Genomic DNA, 18,386 nt, shown 5'->3' with positions numbered 1-18,386 from the left:
AATCATTATATCGTAAACTTTGTTTTAAAAAAATTAATTTCGGGCAATAGAACAATGGCAATACTGCTACGTATTTAGGAAGAAGAAGCAGCATTACGAGTTGTCAAATTTTCGCAGAAAGCCAAGTTTGGCTAATGCTTTTGGAAAATAATAATTTTTTCCTCTTTTGTTAATATTTTCTTCATTTTATTTTGTGTAAAACCATCAGCAACAAATTGAACAAATTAGTAAACAAGCACTTTAGTGTAAAATGGTGGAAACTGACGATGCATCTGAGCTTCTTTTCTTCGACACTTTTTCGCACGAAGTGGACACGGTAAGCAAGCAAGCTAGCGCTTTTAATGAAATGCATTTTCCTCAAAATTTTTAACTGTATTTGAACATCCATTACATTAGGATATCAATCTCGATCTTGTGCAATTCCCAAAACCAGTATATATTACACAAGTACGTATAATACCATTGGGAGCACGCGTACAAGCCGATTTCCCCGGTGGTGTGCGCCTTGGGGCCACAAATCCCTCCAAATTTGATATTGAATTTTTCGTAAATGATTTGGGCATGCCGGGTGCCTCGACATTTGAAAATTTAGGTCAATTAAAATATAATCAAAACGATTGCATTCACTTAGAATGTACCCAAGAGAAAATACCAACAGATGGTTTAGTCTTACGTGGCTGGTATAGTACGATTACTTTGGCTGTATATGGTATATTAACAAATTCGATGAATGAACCAATTGCCAGTCCACCACCGCCACCTTGTGAACCAGCTGGCCCCGAAGAGATATGCAATTTAAGTGGTAGTGGAGAAACACGTGAACCCAGTATACCGGAGGAGGCAAGCAAAGATGAATGGAAAGAACCCCTACCGAGTGAAGTACCAGCACACAAGACGAATCTTAGTGATTTTGAGCGTGATGAATTAGAATATGGCGTTGGACGTAGCGGTCCCGGTGAGCATTACCAACATTCGGGAGACGAACGAGAACGTGGTATACGCAAAACTTCGCATTCCTCAGAACGTTCATTGCCGTCACGTAATCGCACACACTCGGAGAGCAATGAAAGGGACTACGTGCGGTGAGTTTGATTTCTTTCTAATTTAATTTTATAACCTATATAAATATATATAAATTATTCTTCTATAGTTCACGCGGTGAACGCGAACGTGAAAAAGTGTCGCGAGACTGGTCACGTAGCCCGGAATATTCACGCCATTCGCGTCGCAAACGTTCTGAGCGTTCACGTTCCGATGCCGAGGAGTCACACAAATGGCCACCGCGCACACCACCTGCCTCGATTGACTCACCCACACGTCCACGTTCGCCCGATAACATGGAGTACGCAGAGGATACTGTACATTATAAACTTAAAACGCGCAGTTATATGCGTTCCGACGAATCACTGACGAATGGCGCAGCCGATACGCAACCTTTGGACGATGACGAGACACCCGGTACGCCCGGCGAACAATACGAGCCCATTCTTAGTGATGATGAGATTATTGGTGATGACGATTCCAATTCTGCAATTGATCAAGTTATGGGCGATGATTTCGAAGCAGAACTGCTGGCTGCCGCCAACGCAGCTTTGCCGGCCATACAGGAATTTGATCCGTTCACAATGCCCATTAGACGTTATGATAGTGATTTGCAAGCACTATACCACAAGGAAGTGGACACACTATTCATTATAATGGAGAAGTTCGATGTGCAAACAAAATGCGTGAGCGTAGACGCTTTCAATGACCCGACAACCACAATAGAAGAGCGTGAGAATTTTGTCTACTTAAGCGAACAGCTTATCAACCACTTGTCTTACATTTGGCAAAACTTCAAACGACGTAATTTTGTGCTGAAAAAGTTCTTCACGAACGATGCAAAGTATTTGCTGAAATCTTTTAATATTTTAAAAATTGCTTTAGAATTCGAATCGGCTTGCCTGCAACAGCAGCCGGCTTTCAAGATACGTCACATAAAAATAGGCGCACGCCTTACTGAACTCTTTGCATCGGCGCCGGTGTTTTTAGATTATCTGCTGCAAACGCAAAACTTTGACCCCTTCGTCGCGCTCTACAAGCTCTACCAAGAGAAATATATGGCAGTATCCATCAAGTTAATGTTGCTCAAAGCCATCTATGCTTTGCTTGGCACTAAGGAAGGCATACGCCACTTCCTAGTTGGTGGCAACCTGGGCGGCTATCAATTGCTCTTCGATACGCTGAAAGAATCGCGTCTCACACGCACCAAATTCGCTTTGCAAGCGATCGTTAAGAAGCTGCATTTGTACGAGGCGCTCGAATGTGTGCGTGAAAATTGCAGTAAACTCTTCGTGCTCACCAATTACACACCAGCCGCGCCGGCGGAACAATATGTTGCCATCGAACGTGCGATTGAACAAATTATGGACGCCTTGACGCACAATTCATTATCTTACCAGCAACCGAAACGTTTTCTACCCGCTTCCAAGAAATTCGAAATCACAGTTGACACTGCAGCGCAGCGCAGTTTTGCCAACGACTTGCAGGCCTACTTCGTGCTGCATACATTGGGTGAATCGTTGCTGCTATTGTTGGTCAATGCCAATGCGTTGCCGGCGACGCTGTTGTTGCGCGTGTTGGATTTGTTGCAGGCAATGCTGCAGACACATGTTGGTGTGGATTATTTTGTGGACGATTGCTTTGAAACTACGCGACTGTTGGTAGCGGTGCTACTGGGTATTGATGAAGTGCCCGAAGATGTGATGCCCACCGAGCAGGAGGACTTTGAAAGTAAGTAATTATTTTTTTTTTATAAATATTTTTTATTAATTTTTGTTTTATTACTTATTTTATTAATTTTTGTTTTCTTACATAATTTTAAAATTATTATTTTATAATTTTATTTTTTCTATTTTTACATTGTTTATTTTTCTTTATTTTTTTTTAATTCCTTTTTTCTTAATTTTATTTTTTTAATTTTTTTAATTTTTTTATTTATTTATTTTTTTAAATTTTTTTTTATTTATTTATTTTCATTTTTATTTTTTATTACTTATTTATTTATTTTCTATTTGTTTATTTTTTCATAATTTTTTTATAATTTTATTTTTTTTTATAATTTTTTTTTTATTTTTTTTTTTTTTTTTTTTTTTTTTTTTATTTTTTTATTTTTTTTTTTTTTTTTTTTTTTTTTTTATTTTTTTTATAGTTTTTTTTTATTTTTTTATAGTTTTTTTTATTTTTTTATTTTATATTATTTTTTTATTTAATTTTATTTTTATTTTTACATATTTTTATATTTATTTTATTTTTTTTAATATTTCTTTATATTTTGAAATTTTTTATATTTTTATATTTTTATATTTTATTTTTATTTGTTGTTTATTAATTGTTTACTGTTACTATTTTAGTGAAAGTGAGTGAGGAACCAACACAACCGAAGCTGGAAACTAATGCTCTTGATGCCGCCGACAAACAGACAGTTAAGGACAGCACTTCCGCAACAACCACCGATGCAAAGCCAAAAACCAAAGACACAGAGGAGCCCACAGAGCAGTCGGATAACGTTGCATCATTCAAAGAGTCAACACCAGCGCGCAATGAAGCGTCTACACAATCGTTGCGCAGACCTTTGCTACATCGTCTGCAGCAAATCGGCGTAGAGTTGGCTTACAAAGTGCAAACACGTTATCATTTGGATGCCGTTCTGCATTTAACACGCGCTGAGCAGTACGATATCATAAAACTAGCGACACATTTGCATGCGCTCTACTCGCAGACGTGTCAATCACCCGGTCGTCAGCATACCGTCGAAGTGATCGGTTTGAACAACAACATGCAGTTCTTTATGGACCTTATACAGAAGGAGCAACGCTTACAAGCGCAACGTCAACTTGCCTCACCGGGCACCAAATATAAGAGTCCAGTGCTGAGCTATGCGGTGGATATGGTGGATTGTTGTGTGCGTCATTGCGAGCAGCTGGACTATCTGATTGAACATGGTCAGAACATATTCGAATTGGCGAAGAATCATGAAAGTTTCGAGCCCTCAGTATCGGCTGTGCTGCAGGAGCTCTTTGTGTTTCTGAAACCTTCGGAAGCGATACAAATCTTCGCTTATGACAATATAACGCCACTAGTCGACGTTATTACGCGTTCCATGGAGTACATAACCACTTTTCCGGGTGACCTAATTATGGGTTTGCGCATTTTGCGCCATTTGGCAATCGGTTCGAATAGCAAAGCATTCCGCAGCTCACAAACCGAGGAGCTGAAACATCGTTTTGCCACGCTGCAGTTCTACGCCGCCGATGGCGTACAAACAATTATGCAAATCTTAGAGAAATTGTGCTCGTACTTCGAGCAACCGGGCTTGCATACGCCAGCGCTAATGACGCTGCAAGGTCTTCATTGTTGTCAGATAATACTGCCCGCTTTGCAGGTGCTACGCGCCATGCTTTCGTTTGCAATACAGTGTCGCGATGCGGAATTCAAGGATTTAACCGCCATCGATCACCTTATGAAGGCATATTTCCTCCTGCACTATTTCCCCGCTGGCAGTCAAGCGGCACAGGCAATCGCTGAGGCCAAACAAGAAATCATACAAATCTTCCTGGCCTACACACAGCCAAATGAACAGGATGAGGAGTCGTTGCACAAGTCATTGTGGACGCAAATGATTCGAGAAATATTGAAGAACATCGATGGGCCCTCCACCTTCCTACCAGGTGCGTAATGTACATATTTATACCCTGTACGGGGCATATTAAGTTTGCGACGAGGTTTGTAACAGCCACAACGGTTGGAGTAGTCTCCAGTTTATGAGATATCGGTGTGAAATTTTGTATACTCCGTTCTCTTCCCAAGTAGCTGCTCTTTTGTCGGAACCACCGATATCGGACGACTGTAGCCTTTAGCTGCCATATAAACTGACCGATCAAAATCAAGATAAAAATCTTTTCTTATATTTACAGGGTTGCATGTGCTCGCCGAGTTGCTACCACTGCCGTTGCCAATGCCGCTGCCCGCCGACGTGCACGTACCCGAAACGCAGAGTCAACGTTTGATCACCGAACGCAAACTGTGGTCTGCTCATTTGCATCCGCTCAGCCCCCAAGTCGCCAAACTGATTGAGACTATTGCACCCACCACCTTTCCGCCTTTGGTGGATCTCATGACGAAAGTGTGTCTTCAACTCGCCGACTTGGCGCCGAACATGACGCTGCTCATCTCGAAAACACTTAGTGATTTGCTCTGTGCCGAATGGCAGTCAGCTTCGGGCACACCAACTGCACAATTGGCACGCCTACTAAATTTCTTTGCGCGTCTAACTTCATTCGCGGCGCTGAAAATTTCCTCCATCTCTATACTTAACGGCAAGCTGTGGGAACTCTTTCATTCGGTGCTCTGCTACACGGGCGCTGCCTCGGAGGTGGTACACCGCGCCCAATTGGCCATACACCACATTTTGAGGAGTTTCCTAGATCCAAGCATTTCTTTTGTATCGCCGAAATCAACAGCATTGCCAGAGTTGAATTTGGCCGCGGCATTGCCGGCGAAGGAGCTGATACCGCGCATCATTGAGGCTACATTGACGAACCTTTTCAACAGTGATGCGCAGCAGCAGGTGTGTGAGTCGGCGCTGAACAACTTGAATTTGCTAACGGAATTGGAGTGAGTTGGAATTTATTTTTTATATTTTTTGTTATTTTCAATCAATAATTTTCATACACCGCTCAGCATCACGATGCACTATTTGACGCAGCAGCTGAAGCAAAGGCGCGCCGACTTTCAACAGTGGCTTGAAAAATTCCTCAACGTTGCTGAGGGCGTTGAAGTGCGTCTCGCATCCATTGAACTGCTCATAAACTTACTACATTCACTTACGCATGTTGCTGACTATTTAAAACAACAAAAAACATTACCCATACGCACCTTGAAGTTGACCACTGCAGAGCTACACCATCTTCTTGGCTACCAGAAGAATGCCACACCCACACTAATGCAACGTTTGAGCGACGCGCACACGAAAAGCAAAGATAAAACGCCAACACAAATAAAAACAGAAGATGATAGCACTACTGCCAGCAAGCTGCTTGCTGAAATCACCACCGAGTTGGAAGCCACTGACGTCAGTGCAAGCGTAGAGAGTGAAGACGACAACGGCGCCGTCGGCGCGCATGCCATCGAGCCGACGCTGCCACAAAGCGAGGGCATAGTCATGCAGTTCGCGGCGCGCCCGATTTTCGTAGAAGTCGACGCGGCGGCAGATGAGCCACAGCTGCTAGCGCGCTATTGGTTGCAGGTGGACTGCATAGATGTGGATGATAGCAAATATGAGCGCGTCGCTTGCGATCTCACTGAATTAGCTGCAGAGTGCTTAGCGCCCGAAACGAATCTCACAAGCGATTGTAAGCGCGTGTTGCATTTGTCCGCATCGCCGCAATCGAATCGTGAGCGCACACCCACAGCGCCGTGCTTCCGCACACGTCGTGTCGAAGTGGAACCGAGCACGGGACGACCGGAGAAGAAAATCTACATAACACCCGTACGGGGGCGTGGTTTTGCGCGTGCGCCACCCTCACGCGGCGATCTCTTCCGCTCACGTCCGCCCAACACATCGCGTCCACCCTCCTTACATGTTGATGATTTCCTTGCATTGGAGACGTGTGGCGCGCAGCCTACCGGTCCGACGGGCTACAACAAAATACCGCCCATGATGCGTGGCTCACGCGTCGGTCGCAATCGCGGCACACGCATATCGACGGCAGCAGCGTTTCGGTGAGTAAAACTATAAGCGAACCGAAAAATAGCAAACCATTTAAATATTAGTTCACTTTACAGCAAATCCAAGGTGATGCGCACCGCATCGCCGTCAACCTGGGCCGATGGCGGCTCACCGCATTATCGCAGCGCCACCACCGAACCGCACTTTGGCGATACACATTACTCGAACAGTTCGCACTTCAGTGGGCGCCCTCGCGGTCGTGGCGGACGTCCACGTCCCTATCTCCGTTAGTGTTTAAGCACATGCGTTGGCAAATAATTTAAGTTGAATCACTCTTTTTTATTAAAAAACAAAAAAAAATACATAAGTACATACATAACTAAATTGCGTCTTTAAAACCAATATACAATATACAAAACATGCTGCAGTTCTATGCCAACACACATTTATGGCGTGACCACAGTCGTTAGCCGCACATCGTGTGGTTCCAGCGGCAAAGTGCCCTCCTCAACGATTTGTTCGCGGAATGCCAGCGCCATCAGTATTGGCTTCTTCTCGGGATAAGTATCGAAATGCCGCTTTAGGAAGCCATCATAGTAACCCATACCATGACCCATGCGACCACCGCTTAACGTAAACGCCACACCGGGCATCAGGAATAAGTCAATGCCGCGTCCTGCATAGAGGTAAATGCCACAACACACATTAAAAAATAGTAGAAATCTCGTAAAAATTCCAACATTTCACTAATTGTACGCACCATTTGTCAAGGCGCTCTCACGCCCGTCCTTAATGTTTGGCTGTTTAATGTGCCATTTGGTTAGCGGCAACGACTCATAGTCGGCCCAGTCTTTAACGCGCACCATTTCCATCAGTCGGCCATTGTAGGTGGGCACAAACACATTCTTCTGCTGTTTGAAGAGCTCACGCAGCAGCGCCAATGTGTCCACTTCGCTGCCAGTGCTGAGATAGATGCTCACATCCTTTGCCTGACGAAATGCCTCGGAGGCGATTACCTGCAAGACATTAAAAATTTGGTATCACTGTATATGTTATATATTTGTAATCGCTTTACTCATTTACCTTTTCATAAATTGCCTTCGACTGCTCTACTATAGACTCGGCGCTAATCGCCGGTATGACTTCGGTCTTCATGCGTTGCCGCAAGACTTTCTTCAAAGGATTTCCAATTGCACTAGCCATATTTCTAATTAAGTACTTTAATAAAAAAAATAATATAATAATTATTTGTAATCCTTTTGCTTGTCTGCGCGCTCGTTACTCTGCCTTGTTTAAACTTGTACTGTCACTGAAACTCAAAATTTGCCCGATTTGATGATATTTTATAAGTCTTATCTGCGTGTTTTCAAACTAATACCGCCTTTCTTATCTTCTACTTGTGCATCCACTTTGCTGTCCGGGTTATCACTACAAATTTTGAGCAGTTTACAGCAGTTTTTTGTTTTGTTTTTGCACAGGCCTTATGTTTGTGGTCTAAAAGCACATATTTGTCCTATATCTGTGCTGTTTTCATTGTAAATTATTGAGGTTCTCTTCAACAAGCCGTCGTAAAAACCTTTTTCCCGGTTTGCTCTCGTTGCTTATGGTTTTCGTACTATTTACTAAATATATAGAACAATATGAGATCCCAAAGAAAATTAATTCCCTAGAACAGTTAAATTTTGCTATTGGCAAATGTACTTGAATTTCGTACACCTTGTTAATCCCTGCCTCCGATGAGTGCGCTCTACATAAGCAAGCAACGAGCAAAACAAAAAGTAGTAAACAGAATTGATAAGAGTATAGTTTTCCGCTTACAATGGTGGGCCAAAACATTTTATACCCAGAAAACATTTTATATAGAACATAAATTGTTATATTTTAGGAGATTTTTTATGAATTAAACTTTGAGGGTATTCCTGATATGAAAAAACCTTATATTCTTTTTAAGCCACTTGGTTTTCCTTCAACCATCCAGTTAACACATAATATGTGACCTGGTCTACGAAAAGGGAGCTAAGTGCGAAAACTAGTTTTCTGGGAAACAGCTGTTAAAAATAAAAAGCATCTCATCTTCCATCCGAATCAACTAAAAAGTGAAAATTGATTTTTTGACACCTAAGCCCCCTTTCCGTAGACCAGGTCACATATAATGATAAGGATAGATTGAGATCAATCCTAACAATGATCTCACTTGGACCTTTGTCTTGCAAAGGCTAGGCAATAGAGAAGAAACTGGCTGGATGTTTCCACCTCATCCTCCTCCATATAACTTTGACAACACCTTCGCTAGACAAGAATTTTTGTCTTACCACATGATTGCCTATTGAACAATTTGCAGCAAGAACTAAAATTGCGGTAATTTTGCCAAAGACTAGATCTCTCATTGGTCCAGGACTAGAATGCAAGATGACAATGGAGATTCAACTCGTTTCCATTCCGATATGAACGGGATGACGGTGTTGCCTCTTGCTAGCTTACCGGCTTTACAGTCAATCAGTGATTTCGTTATGACAGAAACCTCCTTACAGAAAACTACCCCTCCAACTTCCCCTCCTAGCTTTGAAAAAGCTCACTGCGCCCCGCTCAGCGGTATGTGAGCAGAGAAAAACTCAACAAGAGTAGCCCCTGTGAGGCAGTGTTTTCAGGAATGCAATTAAAGGAGGAGAGAATTTTAGCGTGTCTTTGTTTAAACTGCTTAATGTGCCCAGCTTCCCAGAGCTTTAGAGCGCACCTGCCAACAATGCACTTGCCGGCAATGTCCATGGGTACATTGTGTGAAATGGCATTAATTACAGTGCATCGGAAATGCCTATAATTTTTCTGCTAGCCTACTATTGTTATCATCTTATTCATTGCGTTTACTTTATCTCAAAAAAGGTAGAGAAACTATAATTACTTGTTGAGTTTACAAAAACAATACCGTAGCGTTCATTATACAGTGTAATTAGTTTGACTTAACACTTATACTGTTCTATGTAGATATATGTATACATGTACATATGTATGTGGTACTATTCGTTATTTACAACAAACACGTACAATCAAATAAATTTCTTATCTTCGTTAACATTTAATATTATTTTACAATAATTAAGCAACGCGCGATATTGGCACATGATAGTGGCGATGTGTGCTATGATTATCGATATCGATTATTTATGACAGTTTGGAAAATATAAACAAACAATTAGGAAGTACGTATAAATATTTTTTTCAATTCGTGTATATATTAGGGTAAATAAATATAATTAACAAAATACCATATTGAACTCTTTGGTATTATAAGTAAAAACAACGCTTTCAACTATAAAATACGTGTAAAATATTGGGGACACAAACACCAATTGGCGTTGTTCCAAAATAGTTTCTCAAATCATTATTTTTCGCCTTTTTGTAGCATTTCACTATTTCGCCGGTTGTGCAGTGGCATTTGTATTCTTTGGTGCGTCGTCGCTTTTGGTCTTCAGATTCTTCAGCTGTTCCTTTTGCTAATGTTTGTGAAAGTGAAAACAAAAGTAAAAAAAATATACTAAATTAAGTAGTAAAATTACCACGCACCTGCTTGTAGAAAAATTCCTCCTCGCGTGCTGCCTCCATCTTGCCGAAAGAGCCGCCTGCCTCGCGTATGGAACCACCACCGCCGCCACCCTTGCCTGCGCCGCTACCCAATTCACCGACTTGCGACATTTTGCGACAACTAAATTCGTAAATTGGTTTTCTCTTTAATGGTTCCGCTGCTACTAGCTATATTATATAATCTATGAAGAATCAGGGAACTGACTTACTGTTGTTTCAACGCTTGTACTCCAACGATTGAGCGACGTGCTAGCATTTCTGCGCTTTTTATTTCACTGCTCAAACTGTATTTCACAAATATGTGCTTTTATTATTGTCACTAATTTGTTTAAAAATAGTTTTATACACTAATCGCAAGTTGTTTTCGTTTTTAAATGTGTTTCTTCGCGTTTGTCTGTTTACCACAAGTGCGTGATGAAGAATGATGAATATTCGATGAAATTTGTGCAAGGCATCAGCTGTTTCCAATTTAACCTGCGCCTAAATGTATGTTTGTCGGAGTGAGTGTGAAAACTCATACATTTGCGGAGGAAATGCATTTGATAACTGTATACCCATTAAATAATAAAAACGTAAAATTGTTCATTCTATTACAAGCTAGAACTCGCTGATAACGCCGAAACATCGTTTTTCATACAAAAATACGATAAAAAATTAATATCGATATTTATTGTATAATACTTCAAAAATAAACTCGTTTTTTTATTGCTGTTGTTGTAGCGGCAAAAAATATTCTAATAGTAATTTCGTAATAAATAGTCCGTTGCCGTTACTTAGAGCCGACTGCCGTGGGAAAGTTATGGCTCTTGCGATTTTTAAGTGAAGGAAGAATAATCCCTATTTTTTTACAACAAAATATTCCTATATAGAGAGCTTCAAAAGGTGGAAAATATACTTTTCATGTTTTCAGTTAAAATTTTTTTAAATAAACTACCAAAACATGAATTTCTCTGATGTTTTTGTTGTTGTTGTGGTAGTGGCAGAACTTCTTCCTCGAATAATATATAATAATGCTGTTGGTTGGCAGTCCTTGTATGGCCGAATTGGCTTGGGAACGGATGTATCTTTTAGTTCATGTTAGAATCGCTGCGTGCCTTGTGCCGTCGTCCTGTTGGAACCACATATTGTCCAAGTCCATATCATTCGATTCGGGCCAAAAATAGTCAGTCCTTATTGAGCGGTAGCGATTGTCATTTATAGTAACATGACGGTCTTGACCATCCCGGAAGAAGTAAGACCCAATCACGTCGCCGGCCCGTAAACCACACCAAACCGAAATATTTTCGGTGACTCGTGGAGTAAGCGGATTGCCGCTGGACCAAGAAAACATATTTTAATGCTTATTGACGAAACAATTCAGCCAGAAATGGGCCTCATCGTTGAAGATGATTTTTCGATGAAAATCCAGATCACTTTCAAGTTGCTGCTCAGCCCAATTCACGAACATACGAAGATTCTGGTGGTCAATCGGCTTGAGTTCTTGCGTCAATTTGATCTTATAAGGATGTAGACCAAGATATTTTTGTAAAATTTGCCACAACGACATCACAGAGATGCCCAACGCTTGAGAACGACGTGTGGGAGACTGATTTGGGTCTTCCTCAATTGATGCGCTAGCGGCAGCAATATTTTCGACACTACGGGCATTCCTTTGTCTCACTGACTCGGGAACATTTTGTGCTGTGCCTGTAGATGCCAATTTTTCCACAAGACGCTCAATTGTTGATCTAACAGAGCGATTGTGACGACCATAAATTGGTTGGTCTTAAAGTTAAGGCCACTGACTCCGAATTTCGGTAGTAAATTTTGATAATTTCGACTCCTTGTTGGATCGTATATCTTTCCATGATGAAATGACAAACTCTACTGAATAGAAATGTCAAAAGAGCGGGAAAAAATATGACGTTGCTTGCTGTTCCTTTCGGTCTACTTTTGTAGCTCCCGGTAAACCCTACTCGATGAACCCACTGAAAATGTTCATTTAACCCTGGATTACTCACCCATCCCTTTTCTAGAAATAAAATAGTAAATTACTAGGCTTAGATGTTTTCTTTTGGCAATCGCTTAAGTTTTATCTTCCAACTTTTGGAGGCAAAATATCAAAAATATATGCGTACATTTGTAATTCGACATATACATAATAAAAATTTTACTAAATAATAAATATATATTTTGTATATATATATAAATGGCGCTCTTGGGTCACATATGCTAATCTAAAACATATTCACATATCGATTATCTATATGTTCTATCCGATTTTTCCACGTTTATATGTGAGTCTCGATATTATACCGACACACATACAACAACACACTTGCTGTGCGTTGGCAACGCGCTTTCACCGTTATAACTATAATATTATTTGTTTGTGTGAGTGTGCGTACGTGTGTGTGCAAATACGTGCAACTCTGCTCAGTTGGGCTTTTTTAAATTTCCCACATTTTTTCCCGGAAACGAACGTACATAGTTCTCAAAAATGCTTGAAAAAATATGAAAACAAAAAACGAAAAAAATTTAAAAAAGCCAACTCTTGCATATAAACTTATGTTTACCAAAAAAAAAATTATTTTGTTGCTTAATTTTTTCGTCTGTTTCAATAAATAAATAAGAATAATAATTTTGAGAGGAAAAAATTTTTCACTTCGTATATTGGTCACTGCGTATTTTAGCCATTGCTTCCGCTTCATTTGAAAACTGCAAGGCGCGACGACTATTTTCCAAAGCGATATCATCACGCATTTTCTGCTCGGCTTCCAAGTGCATTTTCTGTTCGAGCCGACGCAAGTTCATCGACTCCTGCAGCGAAGAAGACGAAACACACACACATACGAAACAAATACGAGTGAGAAACGAAGTACAATAAATATGCCGCTTCAGTAAGTACAACAGAGACAAGAAACGAAACTTTCCGAACTCACCTCGGTTAGGAAATACAGCTCCTCCATGCAATTCTTATGCTTGTTCATAAAGCTCTGCTGACGATGTGCTGCCGTCAGGTGATCGAACTCTTCGATCTCGTCGATTACATTGTTCATTTCGGTGGTGTCATAACCGGCGCCGCGCAGCGTCTGTTCGCGCATCTTGAGCAAAAGCTTTAGGTCTTTGAGCTTGAAGTAGCTTTCTTCCTTGAAGCAGCCAGCTAATTTCTCGAGACCACCACCGGGTATATGCGCACTGTATTCATTGGTGAAGTGACGACTGGCGCAAAAACTGCAAAAAAGAGAGAATAAGTAAATTAAAAAATAGTTATTACGTTCATCTCGAAGTCTGCGTATTTAGGGGTGTGTACCTCGGAAAATTTTGTTGTGCACCCAAAAGGCCGCGTTTAATGATTCTCGCCAACATATTCTTTTTTTCTTAAAAAAATATATTTTTTCGTACTAAATTATTTGATTTCCAAAAAGTTTGTACAAATTTGATTTGACGTAAAGTACCAAGATTACTGTTGGACGCCATGTAAAGGGGGGTTTCATTTCTAGCACAGCATTTGTAAATTGATCAGTTCACAGTAGAAAAAGACTGTCTATGGTGATCGGTATGTTATACAGTGAAGCCTAGTGAGTGTTAGCTATCACAAATATTTAGAAAATAATTTAAAAAAAATTATTGAAATGCTCCGCGTAGAATCCGGTCCGTAAAATACGCAATCCGATTAATCTAACCACCAATTTTTCGCTAACTTATTGGCATTTTGAAGGTAATTCCACTTTGTCTGTCCAGTCGCTGTCGATGTGTGTGGCCTGGCGTTGTCCTGATGACATACAATTCCTCTTCTCACGGCCTCTTCTAGGTCCAATTGTTGACATTACAGTTCAAAATTTAGTGTTAGTCCATAAACGCAGACCTCATAGTAGATGATTTCTTGTCTATTCCTTCAAAAGCTCAGCAAATCCTTGCTGACAGTCAAACCTGGATTTGCTACCATTTAAATCGGCTCACTGTAATTTGACCACGACTGTTTCGCTGGACGTGTCGTAAATAACCCACTTCTCATCACCAGTGAACATCCGCTTCTGAAATGGATCGATTTTGTTGCGGTTCAGTATCGACTCGCAGCTGAAAATTAGCTCGATGAGATTTTTTGCGTTCACTCGTGTGGCACCCGTACATCGAGCTTCTTGTCATAAGCAGCCTCATTCAATGATACCAAACAGTTTTTTTCACGTCACTGTTGACAGTCATAACTTCGAAGTCGTAGATAGTTTCGTCTATCTTGGAACAACATTAACAGCACCAACAACGTCATCCTCGAAATCCAATGCAGAATAACTTTTTCCAACAGATGTTACTTCGGAATGAGTAGGCAATTGAGAAGCGAAGTCCTCTCTCGAAGGACAGAGACCAAACCCTACAAGTCACTCATCATCCCCGTCCAGCTATATGGTGCAGAGGCATGGATGATGACAACATCTGATGAGTCGGCGTTACCAGTTTTCGAGTGAAAGGTTCTGCGAAAGATTTGTGGTCCTTTGCGTATTGGCAACGGCGAATACTGCAGTCGATCAAACGATGAGCTGTACGAGATATATGACGACATTGACATAGTTCAGCGAATTAAGGACAACGGCTTTGCTGACTAGGTCATGTGTCCGAATGGCTGAAAACAATCCACCTATGAGAGTATTCAACTTAGTAACCGCCGGGGGAAGCAAAGGAATAGGAAGACCTCATCTCCGTTGGAAAGACCTGGTGGAGAAGGACCTGGCTATACTTGAAATCTTCAATTGGCGCTCAACAACGAAAAGGAAGAGCGCTGTTGTAAAGTCGGCGTAAGAGGTGTCTATGCCAATAAAGAAGAAGAAAAAGATAGAGTTTGGACCTTTCTTCTTTAATTGTAAAGTTTTTACTTAACAATTTCGCACCTTGAACTGTGACCGATAACAGCTTTTCTATCCTATATCAAGGTTTCTTGCCAAAGTCCAACTTGTTTTCAACTTACCTAGAGAAAGCTAGAGGTATCATGGTAGAAGATTTTGTTTCGACCACAACTAACTTAAGATGTTGGACCTTGTAAAATCTGTGTAAGATATTAGAAAGATGATTATCATTTCTACAGTTGAGTTTTTGAAAAACTAAGGAATATGCTTCCTTTGCATACATATGTATTTTGGGCTGTTTTCTCCTAATGATGTATGAGATTAGATTGAATTTTTGTTCGATATTTCATATCCCAAGATCGGTTGATTTTACATTGTAGGGTTAGAAGAATTCTATTTTTTATGTGTTCTATTATATTGTGTTTTTTGCAAGGTCAATGCAATGTTAAAAAATAAATTGTGGTCAAGTCCTCATATTCTACGATACCATCGTCAATGAGGAGTGAAGAAATGAGTAATCTCTATAGTTAGCTTGGCTAGTGTTATCTTACTTAGTTTTCACTCCAGAACTTTAACAGTAGCGATATCTTTTAGATTATGCCTAATCCAGCTGTTTCACAAAACTTTCTTTCATACAGTCGACACCTCTATTTACAGCCCTCTTTGGTTTCGTCAGCCCACTGTTTACCGAACTCTAAACGTTTTGGCTTAAAATCCAGCACTATTTTCGAAATTCGTTGCACTACTGTCAATTTGCGTAGACTAAAAATAAGTTTGATGTTTTCCTTTTCGTTTTTATCTCACCAAAATTGATTTGTCAAATAAATTTTTGTCCAAAACAGCAACTTCGGAGCCATATAAATTCCAACTATTACTGCAAATGTTTCTTACCAGAATGGTCAGCGGTTTTATTTGCTCCAAAAACTCCAAGTAATAAAAAATGGTGCCGTAGTTAAGCGTCTTCTGTCGCCCTAACGGAATGGCAGCCAAAATCAGCTGATTGTTGCTGTATGTTTTTCTACTAATAAATGACGACTCTTTTATTTTACAGCAAAAATGCAAACAATACAAACCAACACCAACAACATGGGTCCACACAAATGCAAGGACAACACGCAAAATCGCCGAAATTACGTAAGAAGACAGAGAAAGGAAAGCGTTCATTGTCGAAAACCGATTCGAAGAAGTCCATATCCGATTTGTCGAAGACACAAGGCAAAGAGACGGTGGAAAGACCCAGCATTAGCAGCTGTTGTAACGGTAATTACAGTAACAGCAGTAGTACTGGGCGTGCCAACAAGGAGGCACCTAGTACTTCAAAGTCAACTTTAAAACCGCCAACCAAAGTGAAATCGGGCAGTTGGAAGCGTTCGGAAAAGCAAATATCCAGTTATAATGGCATTTCCGTTACCGGCAAGAAGTCGAAGTCGCTACGTAAGCGCTCACCCACTTGGTTGAAATTCCCCAACACACCGGTGAAGATTGCCGAAAAGGTGACTTATGTGAGTACTGCCGATTCTACATCAGTTTGCCGGCCAGGCACGCTCTATTCGGATGTGCTCTTCGGCGCCGGTTCCTCCTGCCTGGTGAAAATCAAAACACTCACACCTCGACGCACCGCGAATACTGCACAGAAGAAGCTCACAAAAGCGCTGCTGAAGTGCAATGGTAATGAGAATGAAGCCGCTTCGGCTAGTGAAACTGAGACGGACCGTGAACACTTTCCTAGTCTAAATGGTGGCGCAGCGTCAGCTTCTACAAGTGCGTGTGCCACTACGGCCACACCACCAGATGGCAGTCCTCAAAAGAGTAACACACCGCTTTCGGCGGCCGGTTCTCCTATGTCAACGGCGACAACATCGAAATCGACGGTCACCAGCACAACGAACGCTAGCAAATCGACGCTCAACGATCCGGCGTTACCGCTAGTAGTCACACTGCCCAAATGCGATGATGACGCCGATGTTGTAATACTCTCCGAAGCGAATGGTGTTGGTGGCGCTACTGAGAATGGTTTCAATGATGTTTCGTATGGCAACTACCTGGAGCAACATTTCAAGCAAATGAACGGCACCGCTGCTACAGTGGTGGGGCCAAAGACTTTGGTTACTAAAATAAGTGTTGCGGGGAATGACACATGGGAAGGCACAAATCTAGATGCTGGCACAGTCGTACAGGCAGATATGGCACTAAGCGGCTGCTTTCCACAGATTGCCACAAAACCCTTTACCATCGACATACCGCAGTGGAACTTTCTGGATGCAGATGTCAGCACTACGGACTTCCTATATCAAGACGAACACTACCTAAAGGCGGAAAAAATGGCATTATCGGGTCTGAAGTTAGCATTGGGCAATGGTAGCTCTAATCCGCAGCAAGCCAAGTTCAAATTTTGAGTAAATAATAGCAATACGAAAACTTGTTATAATTTTATTTAGTCTTAACATTTTTATAATAAATAATAATATAAATGTGTAGAAGTTTACTTTTACTAAATGTGATGGTAAATGTTTCCCAGGGGAACTAAGGAAGCTGGGATATAGAAAGGCTATAGTGAATTTTAAGTTTCTCAAATAAATGCAAAGTTTGGGACCGGACACTATAGTATCTACAAGGGGTCCTAATTTCTCATAAAGCCTGCGTGTTCCGGTTTCTCTATTTCATGTTTAGTTTTGTGTTAAATACTTTTGAATGTAGATCAGCGGAAAAGACCTTGAAATTTTACTGTGTTACCCAGTCAGAATTTGCCGTATTTAACCAGCTTTCGACTAAGAAATCAACGTGGGTTGGCCTCTCGACATCAATGAAAGCGTCTGTTTTGAATAAATGAAGCTTAGTCTTCATATGGAGGTGCCCAGTTGTTCTGAGCAAGGGCGACTCTGTTGTGATCTATACCGTCTGGTCCAAACCCGTAAGTGGCGTTAGTATGTTCTTGGTAGATTCCGTCCTAAATTTTTTCAAGCCAAGGTTCGAGGACGTATCATTTATAGAATATTTGAGCAAGCTCATTTGCTAGAGTTGGCTTATCGATGAGTTAACGATACTTGGTCTAAGACCGGAAGTCGTGAGCTGCTTAAGCCACATGTAAAATAGTCGTTTCTGGCCACTCCCAATGACGGTCAGAGGACTTTCCTTGCGTGAACTTCTACACATGGCTCCCTCCTCCACTTTAAAGCTTCATTAATAAGAATCAAAAACTGAAAATTATATTTTTAGATATCTTTACTTTTTTCAATGCTTCTGCTAAAAATTGGTTATATTTTTTAGATTAATTTCAA

At 40.9% G+C, this 18,386-nt stretch overlaps 5 protein-coding genes across 11 annotated transcripts; 2 read left to right on the top strand and 3 right to left on the bottom strand.

Annotated features, from left to right (window-relative positions):
* The first annotated feature begins 87 nt into the window (after window positions 1-87).
* LOC126756796 (protein virilizer) lies at window positions 88-7,093 on the top strand. Of its 2 annotated transcripts, none has more exons than XM_050470183.1 (7): window positions 88-316; window positions 397-1,082; window positions 1,151-2,772; window positions 3,393-4,709; window positions 4,956-5,655; window positions 5,722-6,762; window positions 6,826-7,093. In XM_050470183.1, the coding sequence occupies exons 1-7, from the start codon at window positions 251-253 to the stop codon at window positions 6,998-7,000; spliced, it is 5,607 nt and encodes a 1,868-aa protein (XP_050326140.1). In that variant the 5' UTR covers window positions 88-250; the 3' UTR covers window positions 7,001-7,093. The 2 variants fall into 2 exon arrangements, with proteins under 2 accessions (XP_050326140.1, XP_050326139.1); XM_050470182.1 differs by having other exon boundaries at window positions 6,814-7,093.
* LOC126756838 (5-formyltetrahydrofolate cyclo-ligase) lies at window positions 7,028-9,838 on the bottom strand. Of its 5 annotated transcripts, none has more exons than XM_050470254.1 (4): window positions 9,752-9,838; window positions 7,793-7,927; window positions 7,470-7,725; window positions 7,028-7,385 (listed from the first exon to the last, which is right to left on the bottom strand). In XM_050470254.1, exons 2-4 carry the CDS (start codon window positions 7,910-7,912, stop codon window positions 7,156-7,158), a joined length of 606 nt encoding a protein of 201 aa, XP_050326211.1. In that variant the 5' UTR covers window positions 7,913-7,927; window positions 9,752-9,838; the 3' UTR covers window positions 7,028-7,155. The 5 variants fall into 5 exon arrangements, with proteins under 5 accessions (XP_050326211.1, XP_050326208.1, XP_050326207.1 ...); XM_050470251.1 differs by having other exon boundaries at window positions 9,609-9,807; XM_050470250.1 differs by having other exon boundaries at window positions 9,633-9,807.
* On the top strand, window positions 7,296-17,520 carry LOC126756816 (uncharacterized). Of its 2 annotated transcripts, none has more exons than XM_050470223.1 (2): window positions 7,296-7,395; window positions 16,160-17,520. In XM_050470223.1, the coding sequence occupies exon 2, from the start codon at window positions 16,209-16,211 to the stop codon at window positions 17,502-17,504; it is 1,296 nt and encodes a 431-aa protein (XP_050326180.1). In that variant the 5' UTR covers window positions 7,296-7,395; window positions 16,160-16,208; the 3' UTR covers window positions 17,505-17,520. The 2 variants fall into 2 exon arrangements, with proteins under 2 accessions (XP_050326180.1, XP_050326179.1); XM_050470222.1 differs by lacking the exon at window positions 7,296-7,395 and adding an exon at window positions 15,547-16,038.
* LOC126756848 (ATPase inhibitor, mitochondrial) lies at window positions 9,900-10,743 on the bottom strand. Its single transcript, XM_050470267.1, has 3 exons — window positions 10,498-10,743; window positions 10,271-10,409; window positions 9,900-10,200 (listed from the first exon to the last, which is right to left on the bottom strand). The coding sequence occupies exons 1-3, from the start codon at window positions 10,542-10,544 to the stop codon at window positions 10,117-10,119; spliced, it is 270 nt and encodes an 89-aa protein (XP_050326224.1). The 5' UTR covers window positions 10,545-10,743; the 3' UTR covers window positions 9,900-10,116.
* LOC126756846 (uncharacterized) lies at window positions 12,106-13,730 on the bottom strand. The gene is made up of 3 exons (XM_050470262.1): window positions 13,581-13,730; window positions 13,210-13,501; window positions 12,106-13,087 (listed from the first exon to the last, which is right to left on the bottom strand). Exons 1-3 carry the CDS (start codon window positions 13,634-13,636, stop codon window positions 12,929-12,931), a joined length of 507 nt encoding a protein of 168 aa, XP_050326219.1. The 5' UTR covers window positions 13,637-13,730; the 3' UTR covers window positions 12,106-12,928.
* Window positions 17,521-18,386: the final 866 nt, after the last annotated feature.

Source organism: Bactrocera neohumeralis, chromosome 4, assembly GCF_024586455.1.
Source record: "Bactrocera neohumeralis isolate Rockhampton chromosome 4, APGP_CSIRO_Bneo_wtdbg2-racon-allhic-juicebox.fasta_v2, whole genome shotgun sequence".
Classification (NCBI taxonomy): Eukaryota; Metazoa; Arthropoda; class Insecta; order Diptera; family Tephritidae; genus Bactrocera; species Bactrocera neohumeralis.
This window is presented reverse-complemented; position numbering and strand designations above follow the sequence as displayed.

Coding starts and splice junctions, on each gene's coding strand:
- LOC126756816 (XM_050470222.1), top strand. CDS start 15,989: ATGTTTCTTACCAGAATGGTCAGCGGTTTTATTTGCTCCAAAAACTCC. Junction 16,039..16,159: donor ATTTGCTCCAAAAACTCCAA/GTAATAAAAAAT, acceptor TTTATTTTACAG/CAAAAATGCAAACAATACAA.
- LOC126756848 (XM_050470267.1), bottom strand. CDS start 10,544: ATGCTAGCACGTCGCTCAATCGTTGGAGTACAAGCGTTGAAACAACA. Junction 10,410..10,497: donor GTACAAGCGTTGAAACAACA/GTAAGTCAGTTC, acceptor TTACGAATTTAG/TTGTCGCAAAATGTCGCAAG. Junction 10,201..10,270: donor AGGAATTTTTCTACAAGCAG/GTGCGTGGTAAT, acceptor CACAAACATTAG/CAAAAGGAACAGCTGAAGAA.
- LOC126756796 (XM_050470182.1), top strand. CDS start 251: ATGGTGGAAACTGACGATGCATCTGAGCTTCTTTTCTTCGACACTTTT. Junction 317..396: donor TTTCGCACGAAGTGGACACG/GTAAGCAAGCAA, acceptor CCATTACATTAG/GATATCAATCTCGATCTTGT. Junction 2,773..3,392: donor CGAGCAGGAGGACTTTGAAA/GTAAGTAATTAT, acceptor TTACTATTTTAG/TGAAAGTGAGTGAGGAACCA.
- LOC126756838 (XM_050470249.1), bottom strand. CDS start 9,096: ATGAGAGATCTAGTCTTTGGCAAAATTACCGCAATTTTAGTTCTTGCT. Junction 7,726..7,792: donor CGAAGGCAATTTATGAAAAG/GTAAATGAGTAA, acceptor AATGTCTTGCAG/GTAATCGCCTCCGAGGCATT. Junction 7,386..7,469: donor TGAGAGCGCCTTGACAAATG/GTGCGTACAATT, acceptor ACCTCTATGCAG/GACGCGGCATTGACTTATTC.
- LOC126756846 (XM_050470262.1), bottom strand. CDS start 13,636: ATGTTGGCGAGAATCATTAAACGCGGCCTTTTGGGTGCACAACAAAAT. Junction 13,502..13,580: donor GCACAACAAAATTTTCCGAG/GTACACACCCCT, acceptor TCTTTTTTGCAG/TTTTTGCGCCAGTCGTCACT. Junction 13,088..13,209: donor AGCTGTATTTCCTAACCGAG/GTGAGTTCGGAA, acceptor TCTTCGCTGCAG/GAGTCGATGAACTTGCGTCG.